The 23,025-nt window shown below is 44.3% G+C and overlaps 1 protein-coding gene across 3 annotated transcripts in view; it reads left to right on the forward strand.

The window, feature by feature from the left end:
* The window catches only part of MATN2 (matrilin 2), a 173,369-nt gene that overhangs the window by 86,868 nt on the left and 63,476 nt on the right, over positions 1-23,025 (forward strand). For all 3 annotated transcript variants that reach the window (XM_064384440.1, XM_064384441.1, XM_064384442.1), the window contains exon 5: positions 10,070-10,192. In XM_064384440.1, the coding sequence (XP_064240510.1) occupies positions 10,070-10,192 (123 nt within the window). The remainder of the gene's footprint in view (positions 1-10,069; positions 10,193-23,025) is intronic.

A 23,025-nucleotide genomic window follows, 5' to 3' on the forward strand; every position in this document is an offset into this window, starting at 1 on the left:
GGGATACATTATGGAGCAATTTGATTCTCAAGCTAAGTTCCAACAGTGTCCTTTGTTGAGTAGGGGGAATTGAACATGGGGTGTCGAGGGCAATACCAGGTCATTTTGCTAAATTGGGGCTGGCAATAATGTTTGTGCTGGATTAGAAATAGAGAGTGGGGCAGAGATACATTCACTCATCTGCTCATTCATTCAATACCTTTGGATTCCCCTCTATGGGCCTGGCACTCTTATGGGGTATTTTTCTTACAAACATGGGACCCAAGAAACATTCAGATCCTGGCTTCCCTTTTGCTCCCTACACAGAGAGCAGACTATGAAAGATGGAATCAGAGAACAAATCTAATCAGTCCAGTCAATTCAGTGTGTTTCTTATGCCCACAGAATTAAGTAGGAGACCACAGCAACCATCCCAGCCCCAGGGAGGAGTTGATGACATCAGATAGGTGATGGCTGGTGGGGCTGGAATAATTGAGACTGACAGACAACTTCAGAGAGGAAATCTAGTTTTCGGGGCAAACGGATGCGTCCAGGAGGGAGCCCACACACGTGGTTGGGTGCAGCTGGAGATGGAGGAATTCGAGTTCAAGGAAAAGGCCTAGGCAGTAGGTGGTTGGTGGTGGTTACTGACCCTGAAAATAGATGAAATCTTGGAGAGAGAACGCGGGTGTGGAAAGCGAAGGTCAGGGTGCGAGCTCTGGGGCAGCCCACAATGAGAGCGTGGGGCAAAGCCGGAAGGTGAGCAGGCCGCATGCGCACACATGCAAAGCAGCTGCCTTCGCTGACAATCAGCAGCAGCCACGTGAGCTGCGGCTGAACCACCATGAGCCGAAGCCTCGGGCTTGCTGAACGCCGTCATCCAGCTTCCCTTTCACCCCGGCTGTCAGGCCTGGGTTTGGGAGCTTAGAGATCATTATGTGCAGTTTGCTCACCCGCCGGCTGTGCCAGGGCATCGGGTTTTCTACAAAAGAAGGAATCTGGGGTGAGTAGAGCCCCATGGGAGAACTGAACTGACTAAATGTGAGTGGAGAAATGCCAATTGTGAAAAAAATACATCAGTGGAACACGAGCTCGAACCTTGTACAGCTTTTCCTCTGCTTGGCTGTTTTTATGAGCACCCAGGCAAGTGGTTCTCAAAGTGTGGTCCCCCCGGAAAACATCAGCTTTGCCCGGAACTTACTAGAAATGAAAGTTCCCAGGCTTACCCTAGACCCACTGAATCAGGACCTCTGGAACTGGGGCCCAGGAATGTGGGTTTTCCCAAGCCCTCCAGGGAATGTTGATGTACGCTGCAGTTTAAGGACCACTGACTTAGATATTTTAAACAAGATCTCTCTCTGGGAGCGTCCACACAAAAGGGGATTTATATTAAGAACATAATGATGTGACAACAGTTTGGAAATTGAAAAGCACTCTACGAGAATAGAACATTATTCTTGTTTGTTTATTATTTGTATCAACCTCATTCACTCAGATTTACCCATATTTTAAAACTTCATTTCAGAGATTCTCCCCTTCCTCCTTTTCCCTTCCCCAAGGAAAACCAAAATCTTGTTAGTGAATAGAATTGATTGAAAATATATTCAACTGCTGCGGGAAGGGAGGAGACGGGGCACAGCTGGAGTCTGCCTGAAAGGATAGTTTTTCTCAGTGACGTTGGGTTTGTTTGTTTCTTTCAATGTAGAAGCACGAGGTTGATGACTCATTCACCAGCGGAAGCCTTTAAATCCAAACTGCAGTTGTCAAAAAAAGATTAGTGCCTTCAGCTGTGATGAAAGAAAGGGCATGGTCTCGAAAATGCAAGCTCGGGTTTTGCCTGCATTTGTGGAGCCCTGTTAGCAAGCTTTCCTGTGGGAGCGGGCAGACCCCCTCGTTTACCCAGTTGAGTTAAGTAGCAGCCCTAATAACACATTTTTCCTTCTCTCTTGCTGTGATAAACAATTTCTGATTTCTACATCTCGGGTTAAATAACAGCAAGAGCTATAAAAAGTGGAGGGTGTCTTCTAGAGGTGTTCATTTACTTTAACTCCAAAGGCGAGATTAAACTGTCATTGGTGTCAACAGCGTGCAGTGCAGCTTGTCTAAAATTCTGAAACGTCAGTAAAAACCCTTTGATTCAGCCCTGGATGACGGCCATAGCCTTCACCGCCTTGCTTGGTGCTCCCTCCTTCCGGTGTAAGCAGATGAAAGTTTCCAAGTTCTCTGGACTGTGATGCAGGCGCCAGGGTTTCTAAAGGAAGGCACTTAAATCTAGGGTGCATGGGAGCCTCTGGGGAAATTGTGGTGGGTTTGAGCACAGCTTTGGGGCTCTTGACAGCAAATCTTCACTAATTAGTTTCACCTGGGAAGACTGAATTATCCCTCTTAAAACTCTCCAGGCACTGAAAGAAGCAAGCACATTTTGCTGACTGTCAGATACCTGCTAATGGTTGGCCCTTGGCAAGGCATAGCTCAAGGCCAGGTCTTTTGTTTTGAAATTCAAAATTACCTACTTTGCTATATCAGTTGAATTCAGCATAGAACTCACAAACCAAACTTAGCCAGAGATACTTTTTTTAGAACGTTGGAATCTAATATTCATGTTTGTAGATTTTTTTTGGTTTGTTTTTTGTTTTTTGAAACTGGGTCTACTCAGGAGGCTGAGGTGCGAGGACTGCTTGAGGTCAAGAAGTGGAGGTTGCAGTGAGCCTAGATTGCACCATTGCACTCTAGCCTGGGTGACAGAGCCAGACCTTGTCTCAAAAAAAAAAAAAAAAAAATTAAAAATATCTACTGTGAGACAGATCCTTCGTCCATCTACATTAATCTCACTCAACCCTGCAAATAAGATATTTAAGCTCTTTATGATGACTGAATCAGGTCCCTTACTTGAAGTCGTGCACGTCATTCAGCTGGGGCCAAGTCTGGCTCCAAAGTCTATATTCTTTTCACCTGCCTGCTTCACCCCTCCCCTTTCTGAAGAGATATAACTGACATCCTGTCCTATTCCAGTGGTGGCTCCCTTCATCATTTGTCATATCGCCTCTTTCAGGTCCAAATAAAAATTTGGAGAAGGTCAAAATCATCTTTTCAGTTCACGCTGTTAAAAATGGAAGCTCTGCTCTCTCACCACTCCCTTTCCTGCTTATAACATATCACATATTTTTACCTATTTGCTTTGTTTGCTATCATTCCCCTGTCAATGATGTACTGCTAAATATGTAACAATTGGCTCTCCAGGAGACAAAAGCTCTGATTTGTAGTGTCTGCCAATTTCCATGGCGTAATTACTACCGCCATGGACATTTCAAGCTACCAACTTGGCCTCTTTGAATGCAGATGTGGGAGGAGATGCTCGGCATCGTGTGAGTCAGTACAACTGCCTCTAGCACATGACTGATTCCCCCACTGGACCATCAGCTCTATAACGGTAGAGATTTTTTTTGTTGTTGTCCATTTGCTCACTGCTGTTTTCCCAGCACTCTGAACCATTTCGTGATTGAATAGATTTAATAAGTCAGTCAGTCACAAATATTTTTTAAATTGGCCACATGTCAGCTGCTAGATATTTGAACTAGAGTGCTGAGCAAGACAAGCACTGTAGCTGCCCTATGTGACAGGGGAAATAGACATGAAATAATCAGTTGCAAATTAAGAATTAAATTATGGTGATGAGGACTACAAAGGGAAACTCTCAGGGAGGACTTCACCCCTAGTGGCAGGTCAGAGTTTCCTGAGAAAGCGGACTTTCAGGTGAGTCCTAAAGGAGGTGAGGAAGAGGTTTGAGCATTCTAGGCAAAAGGAATGGCATGTGCAAAGGTCCCAAGGCATGAAGAAGCTTGATTTGAAAATGGAGAGGGCAGTGTAAATGGAGCAGAGAAAATAAGAGGAGGCTTGAGATAAGACTGGAGAGGTGAAGGGGTGGGCCTTGTAGCCCCCTTGGCCATCACATTAGAGTTTTTGGACTTCATCCTAGAGGAGTGATAAACCTTAAGGGTTTTAAGCAGAGGAGAGGCAGGAGCAGATTACTCTGGCTACAGGAGAATGCTAGGCTGGGATGAATACAGGAAGACCAGTTAAGAGGTTGCCATGGCTGCTCAGCCAAAAGCTGATGGTGGCTCCAGGGTGGCAGGGGAGATGAAGATAAGTAAATCCAGGATTGACTGGATCTGAGGGGTGCAGGAGAGGGAGGAAGGCCATGACTTTCAAGTTTCTGTTGCCATCTTTGACCCCAGGGTAAAAGTTAACTATTCTAAAAATTCATCTTTGCTAAGGGGAAATTAAAGGATAGTTCAGGATCATCCCCAGCTGTCCCATTTCTGCCCAGTGACATTTATTAATTGAGACAGTGCTCTAGGCTGGCCAGCAAGAGGGGATGTCAAGTCAAATCAATAGATGGCTACTAAGCACCGACTGTGTGAAGTGCATGGCATTATACAGGCACCATGAGGAACACCAAGACTTAGAGAGATGGCCCTGTCCTTCACAGAGCTTACAAGAGTAGGTAAAAGAGGTGAGTTAGGAACACCTGACAACCCTGTGTTTGCATCACGTGAGCATGAATTCATTCATCTGTTCAACAAGTATTTGCTGAGCAAGGACAATGTGCCAGGCACTGTGCTAGATACCAGGATGCAGTGGATAGCAAGGCACACAGCTTCCTTGTCATGACAGCTTTTCTGGTGTCCATAGCTGGGGGCTGGCTCTGAGATGTCATTATGCTCTTGATGCAGGACAAGTTAGCCCCAAAGTGGGGCTTAGCTTGTGAGGGTTCTTGGCTTTATCCAGGAAAGAATTGAAAGCAGAGGTAGAAGAAAATAGCTTTATTGAAGAGACAGTGTTACAGCCCTGGCAGTGTTATGCCTCCGTGACTGCACCTGCTGAGCAGGGCTATCCTTATAGGTAGAGAGTAGGTGGTATAGCTCAGGGTAGTTTTACAGCCATATTTATACCCACCTTTTTTTTTTTTTTTTTTTGCGATGGAGTCACCCAGGCTGGAGTGCAGTGATGCAGTCTCAGCTCACTGCAACCTCTGCTTCCCGGGTTCAAGTGATTCTCCTGCCTCAGCCTCTCAAGCAACTGGGATTACAGGCACCTGCTACCACACCTGGCTAATTTTATATTTTTTAGTAGAAATGGAGTTTCACTATGTTGGCCAGATGGGTCTTGAACTCTTGACCTCACATGATCCACCAGCCTCCATCTCCCAAAGTGCTGGGATTACAGGCGTGATCCCAGTAGCCTATACCCACTTCTAATTGCATGTAGATTAAGGGGTGGTCTATGCAGACATTTCTAGGAAAGGGGTGGTAACTCTTGGGTTATCAGGTCATTGACATGGAGAGGGTTGGTAACTCCTGGGTGTTGCCATGGCAATGGTAAACTGACATGTTACACTGGTGGGTGTGTCTTATGGAATGCTGTTTCTACCCCAGCCCTGTTTTAGCTAGTCCTCAATTTGGTCCCGGGTCTAAGCCCACCTCTGGAGTTGAGTCCTGCCTTCTACCTCAATCTGAGCCCTCTTCTAGTGTGCGAATACCTCCTGCTGGGGATGAGGAGAAGCAGAGAGATTTGGAGAGTTTTGTTCCCATCTCAGTCATCTTTTGAGGACCCCACATCTGATGAAGGAGGGTATTCTTAAGACTTTGGGACCATCCCTGTTGGGAGGCAGGGAATCTGAGCCTTTTTCATTGTTCATTCAGGAAATAAACTCTTATGGAGACCAAATATATGTGCTAGGACACTGTGTTGGGCTCTGGGGAGACAAAACTGAGCCACTTATAATGGGGCAGACAGCCATGATCAAGTCCTTCCAATACGATGGGATCAGTGCCTAAATGCTAGAGTGGAGCCCTGTCTGTAGTGCTGTGGGGGCCCAGAGGAAGAAGCCTTAAGTCCAGCCAACTTGAAGGAGGCATCCCGGAAGAGGCAACATTTGACTGGGGTTGTGAGCCATTCATGGGGGTCACCAGGTGGAGAAGGTGGAAGGCTTTGCCAGGGGCAGGGGGTAGCTCTGGACTCAGCACTTCTCATCCTTCAGTGAAATCCTCCTGGTCTCAGAGAGAAAAAGGGCTGTTTTTCAAAAGCATAAGGAATCATCCAAAAACATCTGTATTTGTTTCAAAAGGAAATGGCCGCTGCCAGAAAAACAGCAAAGTTGTTTTGTCAGAACCCAGTCTGTATTTATTCCTTTGTCTTTGTTTAATTAGATTAATCCCTGAGTGGTTTCCCTTGGGTCGGTACAAATCATTTGTAGCCATAAATCTCCAACATTTCTAAAAACAGAAAGGACAATCTGCATGAAGCCAACTGGCAAGCTCGCTATTTGTGGGACAGTTCTGGAGTGCGAGCAGTAATCGTGCATCTGCACATAGGTGTTTGGGCTTCTTTTAGCCTCTTGGACAGGGCAGCACGGGCAGCAGCCACTCAGATTTGTTTAGAAGAGGAAAGCTGAACCTTAGGGTCTCAGTCATTAAAGGGGGAGCCTGACTCCTGGATCTGGGCGCCTTCCCCATGGAGGATTGTGGGGAGCTTTATCTGTTAGGTTCAATGACATTCAGCCTGTCTACACACTCGGGCCACCTGGGGAGCTTTAACAAACACTACTACCCAAATCCCACCCCCTGCCAGTCTAATTTAATTGTGGTGGGAAGTACCTTGGCATCAAGATTTTCAAAGATCCCCTCTGCTTCTGTAGATGGGACCTTGTATTTACTCACAGATTCTACTGTGGATAGCCCAGCCTGCCCTGAAAGGAACAAGCGTGTCCTTGCCTTTCTCTACCTACTCTGCACAGAGAAACCTTTTGGGAAACAAAGATAGTCCTGTCAAGGTTCTGGTTCATTGCTTTGGAAATAGTACTTTCAAAAGGGTTCTTTTGGCCAGGCGTGGTGGCTCACGGATGTAATCCCAGCACTTTGGGAGACTGAGGTGGGCGGATCACCTGAGGTCGGGAGTTTGAGACCAGCCTGACCAACATGGAGAAACCCCGTCTGTACAAAATTAGCCAGGTGTAGTAGTGCATGCCTGTAATCCCAGCTACTTGGGAGGCTGAGGCAGGAAGATTGCTTGAACCCGGGAGGCAGAGGTTGCGGCGAGCCAAGATTGTGCCATTGCACTCCAGCTTGGGCAACAAGAGCAAAACTCTGTCTCAAGAAAAAAAAAAGAGACACAGTAAATCCATCACTCCATAAACACATACGTAGTTAACATTATGACTCATGCCAGTAGGATGACAGCTGATGGGTGAGACCAAAAGTTTAAAGAATGATTAAAGGTCCTCATAACAAGAGGTTAAATTTCTCATCATCATTCAGGCAACCCAAAGCTGCTTTAGCCCGGAACTCAGAAACCTACTGCTGTTCCCAGGAAAGCAATGCTTTTCATTGACCTTTGCTAGAGGTTCTTAAATTTTCCCAGATCTGAGAAGATCTGTGGCGCTGCCAGACTTATCCTTCCAAAGCACAACTTGGGTAAATTGCTGGTCTCTCTTTTTAAGGTTTTTCTCGTGAGTGGTCCCCATTGCCCACTGATCGGAGTTCAGCCTACTCAGCCTGCAGGCCAAGGTCCCTCTGCCTCTGGTGTCAGTGGTCTTTCCCATCCTCTCTTTTGCTGCCACGTGAGTGCAGCAAACTACCCTCTGGAATTTCCAGAGCAGAATTCAGCTGCCACGCCTCTCCTGCTTCCCTCTCTGTTTACTCATGCGTCCCAAGCCTGGAGTGCCGTTTCTCTTTCTCCATATCTGCGAGCCTTTCCCAATCCCCGCTTGACTTGCAGTAATCTGTCCCAATTCTGAACTCCCATCGTTTTCTTGGCAATTCTCTTAGGGATTTTTTATCATGTCCAACCTCACATGTTAGTTATTTAGGTGGCATCTAACAGCCACTCTGCCTTTCTGTTCCTCAAATGGGGTTGGTTTGTTCTACTTCGGGACCTTTGTATTCACTGTTCTTTCAGCCGAAAATACTCTTCCTAAAGCTTCATGTTACTAACCCCTAGTAGAATACAAGCTAAGTGACAGCAGAAACCCCTGGCCTGTTTTGTTCACCACAATGTCCCCAATACCCGGGACATAGTAGGTGCTCAACACATATTTATTGAGTAAATGAATGAATATTGTATGATTCAGACATTTCTTATATCTCTGGCCTAGCTTATTTAGGTTTTCTTATTCTTTGATTACTCACTATGATTTTTGTATTAGCTGAAGTTTTCTTCTGGTTATGGGTGTTTTCCTTACATCTGAATCCATTGGAAATTTACATTGAACATTCTGGTTGGAGTTCCCAATTGGAAATCTAAGATATAAACATACTGATGAGAGGTAAAAGAATTTGTGTCTATAGGTTTTTTCCATCTGCTTTATTGATTTGGGAGTAAAAATACTTCTTTAGGATTTTAAAACCAGAATTTTTATTTGTAGAATCTTAGACCTAAGTGTTTTTAAAATGTGATGATGTAAGTTTTTATGTTTAAAATTATTTAATGTTAATGTTTAATAGAGATGCTGAATCAAATCAACTTTTATCTTTTTAAAAATCCATTTGACATTTTATATTTATCTAAAAGCATAATAAACTATGAAACTCAAAGATCTAGAAGAAAATATTAAAATGTAGCCATTGGATTCAGGAATTAATCAAGCTCTCTAGGTAATTGAGTTTTTTTTTAAGATCAAACCTGTTGTAGTGATAGCTTTTAACCAGAGAAAATTCTCTTTTTTTTTTGTTTTTGAGATGGAGTTTCACTCTTGTTACCCAGGCTGGAGTGCAATGGCGCGATCTCGGCTCACCGCGCCACCATGCCCAGCTAATTTTTTTTTGTATTTTTAGTAGAGACGGAGTTTCACCATGTTGACCAGGATGGTCTCTATCTCTTGACCTTGTGATCCACCCGCCTCAGCCTCCCAAAGTGCTGGGATTACAGGCTTGAGCCACCGCGCCCGGCTTTTGAAAATTCTCTTTAATATATTCAGTCCCTTTAATGCTCTCCGATGGTCTACAGTTTTAATGGTAAAATCACTGGTACAGCTAGCTGTTTCATGGTATCCAAGCTGTTCTCCTTGCTGGGAAATAGTGTCAGAGACTGAGTCAGTGATGGATGGAAGATGCCTTTAATCTTCTCATCCACCGCTGTATTCTTAGTTCTGTTGCAGTAGATACATACTGTAAGTCCATTCCTACATTGCATGTGAATAAACAGCCAGAGCTTAGCACTTTGTGGACACGTAATAAATATTTGACCAAAATAAGACCACAAATAGGCATGTATCTATTTCTCCCTGGTAATATTTGTTACCTCTGCCCAGCCTCTTTTTGCTTCTCCATTTTCATCATTTCTTACTAGAATGAATAAATAGAGTACAAAGAGGGTTTCCAAAGAGCCTTGTCTCATTCCTCCTTATACCAGCAACAGAGCGAGACTCCATCTCAAAAAAAAAATATTTAATGTGTTTCATAGAGGTGATGAGTAGTTCCAACTTTGAAAAATGTGTTTTTATTTTTTAAATTTTATTTATTTATTTTGAGATGGAGTCTCGCTCTGTCGCCCAGGCTGGAGTGCAACGGCATGATCGGCTCACTGCAACCTCTGCCTCCCAGGTTCAAGCCATTCTCCTGCCTCAGCCTTCTGAGTAGCAGCAACTACAGGCACACATGCCCAGCTGATTTTTGTATTTTTAGCAGAGATGGGGTTTCACCATGTTGGCTAGCTGGTCTTGAACTCCTGACCTCAAGTGATCCACCCACCTCTGCCTCCCATAGTGCTGGGATTACAGGCATAAGACATCATGCCTGGCTGAAAATGTATTTTTATATACATGCAGAAACTCAGCTGGAAAGAAAACTCACCAAAAGGTTAACAGTGGTTGCCTCTGGGTGGTAGGATTACAGATGGGGGGATTACAGGTAGATTTTCTTTTATCTTTTTTTCTATGTTTTCCAAACTTTCTACTATGATCACATATCAAATCTTATAATGTTTCTCAAACTTACTTTGGTGAGGGCTCTGGAGTTGCTTGTTGCATCGCCCTGCACTGGGGGCGTTCTCAGTTGTGCCTGACGTTGTATTTAACGGCGTGACTTTGCCTCAGTCCAGGATCTATGTGCCATGGAGGACCACAACTGTGAGCAGCTCTGTGTGAATGTGCCGGGCTCCTTCGTCTGCCAGTGCTACAGTGGCTACATCCTGGCTGAGGATGGGAAGAGGTGTGTGGGTGAGTACCACTCCAGCTGGGCTTGGTGGGGAAGGACAAGTTGAGCATGGTGTGGAGGGGAAACTCACACGTACCTCCCACATACCCATTTCCTCCCCTTTGGGTTTCCACAAAGTGCTCAGTTGTTTGGTGTAGTTGTTAGGCAGAATTTGAACTTTAAAGTCTTCATTTATGGCCGAGGTCAGCGTTTTCTCATTCTGGGTCTCCAGTAAAAGGCACACTTATGATAATCCATGCAAATATAACTGCATGTTATTGCATCTCTTGAAAAAGACTGGGTGGATTTTCTTCAACTTTGGAGGGTATGTTTGGGATGGCCTGACTCACATATAACTCATGTGTTATACATGAAATTTACTTGGGTGGGTTACTGAGTGACACATCAAAGACACAGGCAGCCTTCCTCCCTAATGTCACCTATAGTTCAGTGAGAGGCCAAAGTGACTGTCAGATGGAAAAGCCCAGCTGTATGGGCTCAGTGTGATCAGACAGCGTGGTCAGAGGAAACGAGCAGTATCCTCAAACACAAGCCCAGGAAATGAGGCTCAAGGGCAGTGCTTGATACTACAGGCATCCCCTGTTTGTCTACAAAGCCCTTGCAACTTGCATGGTCTCGTTCCTCCTTATACTAACAAACAGCACCTGGTGGATAGTAGGTGTTTCATAAACTGAACTGAATACTTACGAGGCAGAAAATCTGGAAGGAAAAGAACTTGACGGACATCAAAACTGGAATGTACACTTTCTGCTAAATGCTGCATTTTGTCTTTTGTGATTAAGCAGCCGGGGACCTTTGTTGCCAGTAGCCTTTCTTAGGGACTCCAAACAAATTCCCACAAACTTAGTTACTGCTTGATAGGGCTATGGTGAGTGCAAAGCAAATGACAGAGAAAATAGAGGCCACAGAAGGTCAGAGAGAGAGATCGTAATGGCTAAGCTGGAAGATCTGAGTGTGGAAGGAAGGGTAGCAATTGGACAAATGTCCAAGGCAGGGGGAGATGTGAAGGGCAGTGACTGCGGAGGTGGCAATGCTTTTCAAGCATGGGGGCTGAGTCTTGCCTGGGAGGGGCAGAGCCAGCTCCTGGGAGCTGGTAGGTCAGAGGGAGACTGTTACGGTGAGAAGGCCAAACTGAAAGCTAACCAGGTGGTCTAACCTGAGGGCTGGAAGGGGGCTTATCAAAGATGGAGACTCCAGGTACCAGACTTAGAGCAGGAAATTTAGAGGAGAGAAGAGGCTGGTGAGGACTCTGGACATACTCCATTAGTAGCTGATCTCCATTAGTAGCCTGTGTATAGATGGGCGGGGGACATTAAGAACAGAGTGATCATACATCCCAGGTAATACAGGACAATCCCAGTTTATGCCCTGTTGGCCCAATTTTGTTTTCTTTTTTTTGAGACAGAGTCTTGCTCTGTTGCCCAGGCCATGACAACAGCTTTGCAGCCTCAACCTCCTGGGCTCAAGCAATACTCTCACCTCAGCCTTCTGAGTAGCTGGGACCATGGCTATGCACCACTGTGCTGAGCTAATTTACCTTTTGTAGGGATAGGGTCTACCTACATTGTCTAGGCTGGTCTCAAGCTCCTGGACTCAAGTGATCCTCCTGCCTTGGCGTCCCAAAGTGTTGGGATTACATGTGTGAGCCACCTCGCTTGACGCCATATCTTTTTATTTTTAGACAGGATCTCACTCTGTCTGTCATCCAGGCTGGAGTGCAGTGGCGCCACCTCAGCTCACTGCAGCCTCCGCCCCCTAGGCTCATGCGATCCTCCCACCTCAGACTCCCAAGTAGCTGGGACCACAGGTGCATACAACACGCCTGGCTAATATTTTTGTATTTTTGGTAGAGATGGGGTCTCACCATGTTGCCCAGGCTGGTCTTGAACTGAGCTCAAGCAATCCACCTTCCTCGGCCTCCTAAAGTGCGGGGATTACAGGCACGAGCCACTGTGCCCAGCCGACCCCATTTCTTGCCCAGCTGACCCCATTTCTTGATGGCACATCTTTTCACTTTGAAAGGGGTTCCAGTTTGGATGATAAATTAGGTAATCATCCTAGTTAAGGCTGTCCAGATTGACTTAAACTCTTACGTTCAGCAGAGAACTCCTGTAGGCATGAAGTAGGAGATGGAGTTGAAGACAGCAGAAAGAACCAGATTGTTCAGGGCTTTGAAAATCAGACATAAAGCCTGGATTTTATCTTGAAAAAGAGCCACTGAGAGGTTCATATTTGAGTGACAAATGCAAAGCTTCATCTTAGGAAACTTACCCTCATGGGGAACTGCAGGTTGTATTCCGGGAGAAGAATGGCAAGAAGTGGGAATACCAGGCAGGAGACTGTGGCAGTTATCAGGTGAGAGGGGACAGGAGCCAGCCAGGATTTGAGGTGTGACTGTAGGAAAGGAGAGGAAGACAGTAGGGAATGGAAGGAGGTGCTATACATAAAGGGAACAGGGAAAAGTCAAAAGTGACTCTAGGCCAGGTACTGTGGCTCGTGTCTGTAATCCCAGTACTTTGGGAGGCCAAGGTGGGAGGATTGCTTGAGCCCAGGAGTTCAAGACCAAGTTAGGCAACATGATGAGACCCCATCTCTATCAAAAAATCAAAAAATTAGCTGGGCATGGCCGAATGCTGTGGCTCATGCCCGTAATCCCAGCCCTTTGGGAGGCTGAGGCAGGCAGATCACCAGAGGTCAGAAGTTCGTGACCAGCCTGGCCAACCTGATGAAACCCCATCTCTACTAAAAAAAAATACGAAATTAGTTGGGCATGGTGGTGGTCACCTGTAGTCTCAGCTCCTCCAGAGGCTGATGCAGGAGAATCACTTGTACCCAGGAGGCAGAGGTTGCAGTGAGCTGAGATCGCACCATTGCACTCCAGCCTGGGCAATGAGAGCAAAGCTCCGTCTCAAAAAAAAAAAAATTAGCTGGGCATGTTGGTACATTCGTCCAGCTACTTGGGAAGCAGAGGTGCGTCAATATTAATGTCATGCTCCAGCATGGCCAAAGGTAACAGGGCTTAGAGAAAAACCATGAAATTGAGTCACTGATTCACCTCTGCAAACATTTCAGAACTCTGCCAGGGGCTCTGCTAGGCTTGAGGGACACAAAGGTGGCCAGGAGGCCATTGATAATAATATTTATAAATTATTATAATTTATAAATATTAATAATAATTAAAATTAAATAATAATTAAAGGGGGGAAGGTAAAGCGGGGGAAGGGTAAAGGGCAGATTTCAAGAGGCAGGGGAGTGGGTGATGAGAGAGTATGGGAAGCAGGTTCAAACTATTTATTTAAATAAATTTGGTAGAAGTTAAGCGTGTCCAGCTGATGCAGGGCAGGCAAGTCCCCAAGTGAACCTTAGCCTATCTGGGTTCTTGGCTTTGCCCAGTAAAGAATTCAAGGGCAAGCCAGAGGTTGAAGAAAACAGCCTTATTGAAGAGGCAGTGTTACAGCTCTGGCCGTGTTGCAGCTCCGTGACTGCTCCTGTAGAGCAGGGCTACCCTGTAGGCAGAGAATAGCATTTTAGGGCAGTTTTACAGTCATATTTATACCCATTTTCAATTGCATGCAGATAAGGGGAGGTTTATGCAGAAATTTCTAGGGAAGGGTAGTTGTCATTGGGTCATTGCCATGGAAAGGGGTGGTAACTCCCAGGTGTTGCTGTAGCAACAGCAAATTGACATGGCATACTGGTGGACCTGTCTGATTGAAGGCTGCTTTCACCCCAGCCCTGTTTTAGCTAGTCCCCAGTCTGGTCTGATATCTCAGCCTCGCCTCTGGAGTCAAGTCCTGCCTCCTACCTCACAGCTACTAGTGAATTGATGCAGTGAGATTTCATTTTTAACACTTTCATTGTTCTAGTACTTCTTTTGCTACCAAAACATTAGGAGTTCAGTCAAGGTCCTGCTGCTTGTTGCATAGAAAGCCAATCACTGAGACAAGTATTGCCAGGAAAGAAGGCTTCAATCAGGTGCTATAGCCAAGAAGATGGGAGATCAGTCTCAAATCTATCTCCCTGCTGACTGAAATTAGGAGTTTAGGCTGGATGTGGTAGCTTATGCATGTAATTCCAACACTTTGAGAGGCCAAGGTGGGAGGGTTGCTTGAGAGGAGTTTGAGACCGGCCTGGACAACATAGTGAGACTCTTGTCTCTACAAAAAATAAAAATAATTGGCTAGGCACTGTGGCTCTCACCTGTAATCCTAGCATTTTGGGAGGCCGAGGTGGGCAGATCACAAGGTCAGGAGTTTGAGACCATCCTGGTCAACATGGTGAAACCCCATCTCTACTAAAATACAAAAAGTTAGCCATGCGTGGAGGTGGGTGCCTGTAGTCCCAGCTACTTGGGAGGCTGAGGCAAGAGAATCACTTAAACCCAGGAGGTGGAGGTTACAGTGAGCCAAGATCACACCACTGCACTCCAGCCTGGCAAAAGAGTGAGACTCTTGTCTTAAAAAAAAAAATCAGCTGAGTATGGTGGTGCACACCTGTAAGTCCCAGCTACTCGGGAGGCTGGCCAGGAAGACTGCTTGAGTCTAGGAGGTTGAGGCTTCAGTGAGCCATCATTGCACCACTGGATTCCAGCCTGGGTGACAGAGTGAGACCCAGCCTCAAAATAACATAAAATAAAATAAAAATTAGGGGTTTATATAGCAGGGAATAAATGGAATAAATGTAACCATGTGGGGGAAAACAGGAATTAGGGAGGAGTATGGAAGAGGAGTTGCTCAACAGGCAGCAGGTGGTTGGTTAGGCAATCATAAATGGTGAGGGGTCTGGCATGTCATTGCCCAGATGCAGTGATCTGGTAAGTTTCAGCTCCTTTATACTGCCTGGGAGGCCTGATGGTTTGTTTCTTAAGAAGGGTTCTCAGATAAATGTAATTTTCTCAAGTTTCAAGACTGGAAAGGTAAATTTCTATGTTTATTCAGAATCATAAACATCATTTCTATGGGACAATTGGGCTGGTTTCACTTTGACTCATCCCTGAATTATTATGTGACCTGCATGAAAATTCAGTTCTTAGTCATGGACTCAGCATTTTTTATAGATTTCCACACATTTGAGTAAGTGGAACGTTCAATTCCAGCACCAGAATTCCAACTCCCTAACTCATTTCACCATTAACAGTCCTGAATTTATTTTCGTATTCAATGGTAGATTGCTGACTAAGAACCTCCTTTGCTTTAGTGGAGTCCCTGAATTTGTAATTCATCAGCTGCCACTGAAGTCATGTTCATTGCCATCCAAAACTATTTTTCAAAGGCCATTAATATACATCTCTGAACATGAATTTTCTGCTTTACTTGCTCACCTGGTGTTTACAAACTGTCTTCTATTTTGGCGTGACTTTAGTCCTGCTTGCATCTTATCTACCCAGGCAGACTGTAAACCCTTGAGGGCAGAACACTTGTACTTTTCATCTTTCACAGAATGGACTTGAAATACATTTTTCCTGAAGGACTGACTAAAGTTGATCGCAATCTCATGCATTCATATTTTGCGAAAAATATTTTCCCCATTGACTGGTTTTTAAATAATAAAGTCATTCTTGCTTATTAAAAAAAAAAAAAAAGTCAGTCCAGGCATGGTGGCTCAAGCCTGTAATCCCAGCACTTTGGGAGGCCGAGGTGGGCATATCTCTTGAGCTCGAGAGTTTGAGACCAGCCTGGTCAACATGGTGAAACCCTGTCTCTACAAAAAAGTAAGAAAAATTAGCTGGGAGTGGTGGTACACACCTGTAGTCCCAGCTATTCAGGAGGCTGAAATGGGAGAATTGCTTGAGCCCAAAGCTGAGCCATGTTTGCACCACTGCACTCCAGCATGGGTGACGAAAGCGAGACCGTACCTCAAAAAAAAAAAAAGAAAAGAAAAAGAAGTCAGAATACAGAAGTGTATAAAGTCAAAATCGGAACATCACTTCTCCCCAGTTTTACTTCCTAGAGGTAATCACTGCAAACAGCATGGCTTATCCTTCCTGTGTTTCCTCTAAAACATCTTATGTATGGCATTTGCTTGTCATTACCATCCAGGGTTTAGTACAGTGCCTTTTATTAATTAGTAATATTAATATAGTAATTGTTGAATAAATGGTTGTGGAATAAATGAATGTCATTTAGATATCTAAAGTCTCAAATTCGACCTTATCTAATTAGAGATGGCAGTGTAATAAAAATACAAACTACATTTATTTATTTTTATTTTTTAATTTTTTGGAGATGGAGTTTTGCTCTTGTTCCCCAGGCTGGAGTGCAATGGCACGATCTCGGCTCACCGCAACCTCCGCCTCCTGGGTTCAGGCAATTCTCCTGCCTCAGCCTCTTGAGTAGCTGGGATTATAGGCATGCGCCACCGTGCCCAGCTAATTTTTTTTTGTGTACTTTTTTTTTTAGTAGAGATGTGGTTTCACCATGTTGACCAGGATGGTCTCGATCTCTTGACCTCGTGATCCATCCACCTCGGCCTCCCAAAGTGTTGGGATTATAGGCGTGAGCCACCGCGCCCGGCCCCAAACTACATTTATTGAATGTTATTATGTCTGAGGACCTGTTTGAGATATTTGATCTATATTGCAACAACCTATGAGATAGGTACATTATCCACATTTTATAAGTCTCTTAACTGCTTTATGTTTCAGTTACTTTCATCAATTGAGGATAAACTCCTACCTCAAATGTTTTTGTGAGGGTTAAATGAGTTAATATGTATAAAGCATGTAGAACAGTGCTATGTAAGTGTTTGTTAATATTATTACTATCTAATAGTTGGGCAACCTATAAACAGTTGAATATTAATTTATAGATGAATTTTGTCTTCTTATGAACACTTAAATAATGCAAGTATATTGAAAGTATGGTATGTTTAAAAACTCATACTGAAGTCCATGCATACCCAGAATGATGGTGGGTGGGACACAGCATGGGATTTTGCTTTTGGATGGCACAAACGTGAGCCACCACACCCACCACGCTTCCTCCTAAGGATACCAGACATTAGATTAAGGCCACCCTAACAGCCTCATTTTAACTCAGTCTCCTCTTTAAAGCTCCCATCTCCAAATACAATCACATTCTGAGGTATTAGGGATTAGCGCTTCAACATGTGATTTTGGGGGCAAGGGGATACAATTCAGCTCTTAACACTCCTCTATTGTTATCAATATCAACAAGAAATTTCTCTTGATTGGGCATGGTGGCTCATACCTGTAATCCCAGCATGTTTGGAAGCCAAGATGGTGAATAGCTTGAGTCTAGGAGTTCGAGACCGCTTGGGCAACATGGCCAAACCCTGTCTCTACCGAAAATATATAAAGAAATTAGCCAGGCATGGTGGCACGTGTGTGTAGTACCAGCTACTCGGGAGGCTGAGGTGGGAGGATGGCTTGAGTCTAGGGGGCAGAGGTTGCAGTGAGCCATGATTGTGCCACTGCACGTCAGCCTGGGTGACAGAATGCGACCCTGTCTCCAAAAAAAAAGAAAAGAAAAGAAATTTTCTCTGGGTTTGAAATCCTGCATTTGGAATTTCAGTCATGCCTTGGAGAGGAGAGGTTTTGTGAGTCTGACTCTGTGTGTGTGTCTAATGTATGCTCAGCAAGTAAATTAGTTCTACCATTTCTCAAAATGACAAATTTTGTTTTTCTTACTTTTTTATCAACAAACTTTAAAATCCAAATGCTCCTCTCTAAAATATCCTATTTCTGCTAATGCCATCCCCTTGCAGACTGATTCCTGCTGAGAAAAACCTTAGAACAGGACCAGGTTGTAAATCAGAAATCATTGATTTTAGGGTTTTATTACCTGTAGCAAGATATCATTTATTCTTAGAGACACTGGAGTCATTTCTTCCATGTTGGGCAGAGAATGAATGTGGCAAGACTGACTTCTGACTCTGGGATCTTAGCACTTGTGATTTCGAGGGCCGAAGAGCTACAGCTGGAGAATTACTCTTTCTATTTGTAAACAAGAGTGTAGCAATTTCAGGCAAAAAATGACTGAGAACAGATTTTGTGGAAGTAGATGAGAACTTGGAACAATACAGCCATCATTGACTTATATACGAGGTCACCTCCATACATCTGCTTCCCTAATCTTGACCTCTCTTGATCTACCAAAACTATGAGTACAGTTTTGCAACCAAAGAAGTTATGCAAAGAACCCAAACCATCTGGCAAATAACATCAGAGCTGAATGCACTAGAACTCTTGTGGCCATAAGAAAACTGTTAAGTTCACGTGACTGGCAGTGGGTTCTTCCATGTCTAACCACTGCACTGATGGCCTCATTTGCTGTCCCCAGAAGCCTAGCCGTGTCAGTGGGTGGTTCTCAAATCAAGATGGGATTTGACACCTTAAAGTTTTACAGACCAGGGACTCGGGACCCAGGAATACATGAATCCTGCCTTGCCAATCACATCCTCCCACTTACCTCCCCAGAGAGCTATGTACACAAAGAACAAAAACATCATGACAGTCAAGATTCAGAGAAGCTCTCCTATCCCATGAATTGGGCCTGTGGTTAGCTGATTAATGAAAAACATTTCAGATCAGGAGTTGCTTGATCAGAGAGAGGAATCCTGAAAAACTACATATGCAAACCCACCTTAGTCATTTTATTTTATTTTATTTTGTTTATTTATTTTTTGAGATGGAGTCTCACTCTTGTTGCCCAGGCTGGAGTGCAATGATGAGATCTGAGCTCACCATAACCTCCGCCTCCTGTGTTCAAGTGATTCTCCTGCTTCAGCCTCCCGAGTAGCTGGGATTCCAAGCTTGCGCCACCACACCTGGATAATTTTGTATTTTTAGTAGTGACGGGGTTTCTCCATGTTAGTCAGGCTGGTCTTGAACTCCTGACCTGAGGTGGTCCACCCGCCTCGTCCTCCCAAAGTGCTGGGATTACAGGCGCTAGCCACTGTGCCTGACCCATTTTATTTTTATTTAAAATGCATAAATGTATACTTAGTACAAAATTACTTTTATACTTTTAAAAAAATACTAATTTTAAGTCGAAGAAAAAATATATTTACAATCTTTTTTTTTTTTTTTTTGAGACAGGGTATAATTCTGTTGCCTAGGTTGGAGTACAGTGGCGTGATCTTGGTTCACTTGATCTCCCAAACTCAAGCAATCCTCCCACATCAGTCTCCCAAGTAGCTGGGATCACAGATGCACGCCACCATGCCCAGCTAGTTTTTGTATTTTTTGTAGAGATGAGGTCTCACTATGTATCCCAGGCTGGTCTCGAACCCCTGGGCTCAAGCAATCTTCCTGCCTTAGCCTCCCAAAGTGCTGGGATTACATAAAAATCTTTTTTGCATAAACCATACTCAAAATGTGTTGTCTATGATATTTTAGTTTTGGTTTATTTAAATTGGAGCAAGGATTTCAAGACATCTGTAAAGCAATCTAACAGCAGAACTCTTGTAAATTTTAATGGAAAATTTCCCAATGTTTTACATTTGTTTCATCCATGCCTGGTTCTACAACAATTTTGGTTAGCAGATTGCTTTAATTTTTTGAAAGCTTTCAACGTAATTTTTATTTTTAAAAACTCAATTTCTTTTAGTGCTTGTATTTTATTGGTTTTGATTTGATTTTTATTTATTTGTTTATTTATTTTGAGACGGAGTTTTGCTCTCTTGCCCAGGCTAGAGTGTAGTGGCGCAATCTCAGCTCACTGCAACATCCGCCTCCCAGGCTCAAGCAATCCTCTCACCTCAGCCTCCCAAGTAGTTGGGACAACAGGCGCCCACCACCACACCTGGCTAATTTTTGTATTTTTAGTAGAGATGGGGTTTCACTGTGTTGGCCAGGCTAGTCTCAAGCTCCTGGAGTCCAGCAATCCACCTGCCTCGGCCTCCCAAAGTGCTGGGATTACAGATGTGAGCCCTCATGCTCAGCCCAGTTTGTATAATATCTAAATTACTTACAATAACATGTACAAATGACATATACAGGTTTGGAAACAAAAACAACCTTGACTCTTTAACAATGGCTCTCAAATTTTAGCATGCCTCAGAATCACCTGGAGAGCTTGTTAAAGCACATATTCCTGGGCTCCACTCCCAGAGCTTCTGATCAGTAGGTCTGGGATAGAGCCTGAGAATGGGCATTATTGACAAGTTCTCAAGTGATGGTTGATGCAGTTGGTTTACAGACCACACTTTGAGAACCAGTGTTTATAAGCATACATCTCAGTCAATGGAGGAAGTACACAGGTGTCCTAGAGCCCGTGTGTTCCACCAAGTCTGCTTTATTAGCATACAACCTACCAGTGATAGATGTGCACAGGTGTTTTAAAACACAAGTGTTCTAACTGTCTTGAGCATGTAGCATGCCCTGGGTTATCAGGATTCATATGGTCAGAGGGAATGAAAGCGTTGCTTGATCAGGAGTTGATTAAAGAGTGGTCAGTTAAAAGCATCTTTGGACTGGGCGCGGTGGCTCATGCTTATAATCCTAGCACTTTGGGAGGCTGAGGCGATGGATCACCTGAGGTTAGGAATCGAGACCAGCCTGACCAACATGGTGGCATCTCTACTAAAAATACAAAAAATTAGCCAGGCATTGTGACATGCACCTGTAATCCTAGCTACTCAGGAGGCTGAGACAGGAGAATTGCTTGAACCCAGGAGGCGGAGGTTGCAGTGGGCCAAGATGGCACCAGTGCACTCCAGCCTCCAGCCTGGGCAACAAGAGCAAAACTGTATCTCAAAAAAAAAAAAAGCATCTTTTACAACCTTTTTTTAAAACACCTGAGCCAATTTGGTTACTCTATTCTACAACATTCTGGAAAAGGGGAAAGTTTGGAGTATGTGGCTTAGACTCAAGGCTTAAGCCAAGCCTTCAACACCTCTCTAAATTATTACATTAGTCTAAATTATGGGCCAGCATGATCACAGGGTATCCCTCTGAGGGACAGAAATGGCTGGGCTCAGATTACACCCCGTGGTGTGAGAGAGAACATTCAAGAGAGAGGTAGAGTTTGAGTTTCTGACTTTAGATATCGTGACCTGACCACTCAACATTGCAGCGCCACCAACATCCTGCAAGTTGGAAGTCAGATCAGCAGCTCCTCCCTTTGTGGGGGATACTAAGAAGTGGGTGGCCGTAGATAGGACTGGCTGACTGACGGTAGGCACTCATATCCGAGATTGGGAGATTTTCATGATGGTGAGTCAAGCCCAGCATGAGGAAGTTGAAGGTGGGGCTTGGATTATTGACTGCTAATACAGGCCCATGACTGGACCACGTGCCAGGGCTTAGCCTTCCTTGATCTCAATGTTCCCCGTGTCGCCATTGATTCATTGAATATCCCTTGGTTCTTGAGAAATGAGAATTAACTATTAGAAGGATTTGGTGCTAGCTCAGTCTTTCTGTTATGACTCAACTCTAGCAAACAGCTAATGTCCCATGACGTTCAGTCCCTGAAATATCATGAATGCCCTATCCCCAGTGTAATGACTTGAGAATTAAGCCTGCAAATACTAGGTTCTACTAGAACTCTTTAGGGAGGTGAAGTTACAAAAACAATATTTAGACTGAAACTTTTTTTTTTTTTTGAGACAGAGTCTTGCTCTGTCTCCCGGGCTGGAGTATAGTGGCACTATCTTGGCTCACTGCAACCTTCGCCTCCTAGGTTCAAGCAATTTTCCCTGCCTCACCCTCTCGAGTAGCTGGGATTACAGGCACTCACCGCCATGCCGGTTACTTTTGTATTTTTAGTGGAGACAGGGTTTTGCCATGTTGGGTAGGCTGGTCTTGAACTCCTGAACTCAGGTAATCTGCCTGCCTTGGCCTCCCACAGTGATCTGATTACAGGCCTGAGCAACCACACCTGGCCTAGACTGAAACTTAATGAAGCTTTGGAGCAAAAGAATAAACATAACACAGGTTATTACCCTTTGCAAATCTTAAGTGTTTCCCTTTGCATCTTTTTATTACTATGCTAAATATGTCATTATCTTCTCTATCCATGGTTTTGCTTTTTAAAATTTTACATGTGTGTAATCCCAGCACTTTGGGAGGCCGAGGCGGGTGGATCACGAGGTCAAGAGATCGAGACCATCCTGGTCAACATGGTGAAACCCCGTCTCTACTAATACAAAAAATTAGCTGGGCATGGTGGCGCGCGCCTGTAATCCCAGCTACTCAGGAGGCTGAGGCAGGAGAATTGCCTGAACCCAGGAGGCGGAGGTTGCGGTGAGCCGAGATCGTGCCATTGCACTCCAGCCTGGGTAACAAGAGCGAAACTCCGTCTCAAAAAAAAAAAAAAAAAAAAAAAAAAAAATTTTACATGTGTATTAATTTTGTAGATTCTGTTTCCTTGTTATTATTTAAGTACTTTTGATACTAATATATCCTAAAACATTGTAGGGGGTACCTTTTTTTTGCAAAGGGACTAGTCTTGAGCTCCTGAGCTCAAATGATTGTCCTGCCTCAGTCTCCCAAGTAGCTGGGATTTCTGAAAACATTTTTTTTTTTTTGACACTGAGTCTTGCTCTGTCATCCATCGTCCAGCCTGGAGTGCAGTCGTGTGATCATACCTCACTGCAGCCTCGAACTCCTGGGCCCAATACATCTTTTCACCTTAGCCTCCTAAGTAGCTGGGACTACAGGTACGTGTTACCATGCCCCACTAATTATTTATTTATGTGTTTTTATTGATTTATTTATTTATTTTTGAGATGGAGTTTCACTCTTGTTGCCTAGGCTGGAGTGCAATGGCATGATCTCAGCTCACCACAGCCTCTGCCTCCCGGATTCAAGTGAGTCTCCTGCCTCGGCCTCCTGAGTAGCTGGAATTACAGGGATGTGCCACCACACCCAGCT

The sequence above is a fragment of the Aotus nancymaae genome, unplaced genomic scaffold, assembly GCF_030222135.1.
Source record: "Aotus nancymaae isolate 86718 unplaced genomic scaffold, 86718_ANA_hifiasm-v0.15.2.pri h1tg000036l, whole genome shotgun sequence".
NCBI lineage: Eukaryota > Metazoa > Chordata > Mammalia > Primates > Aotidae > Aotus > Aotus nancymaae.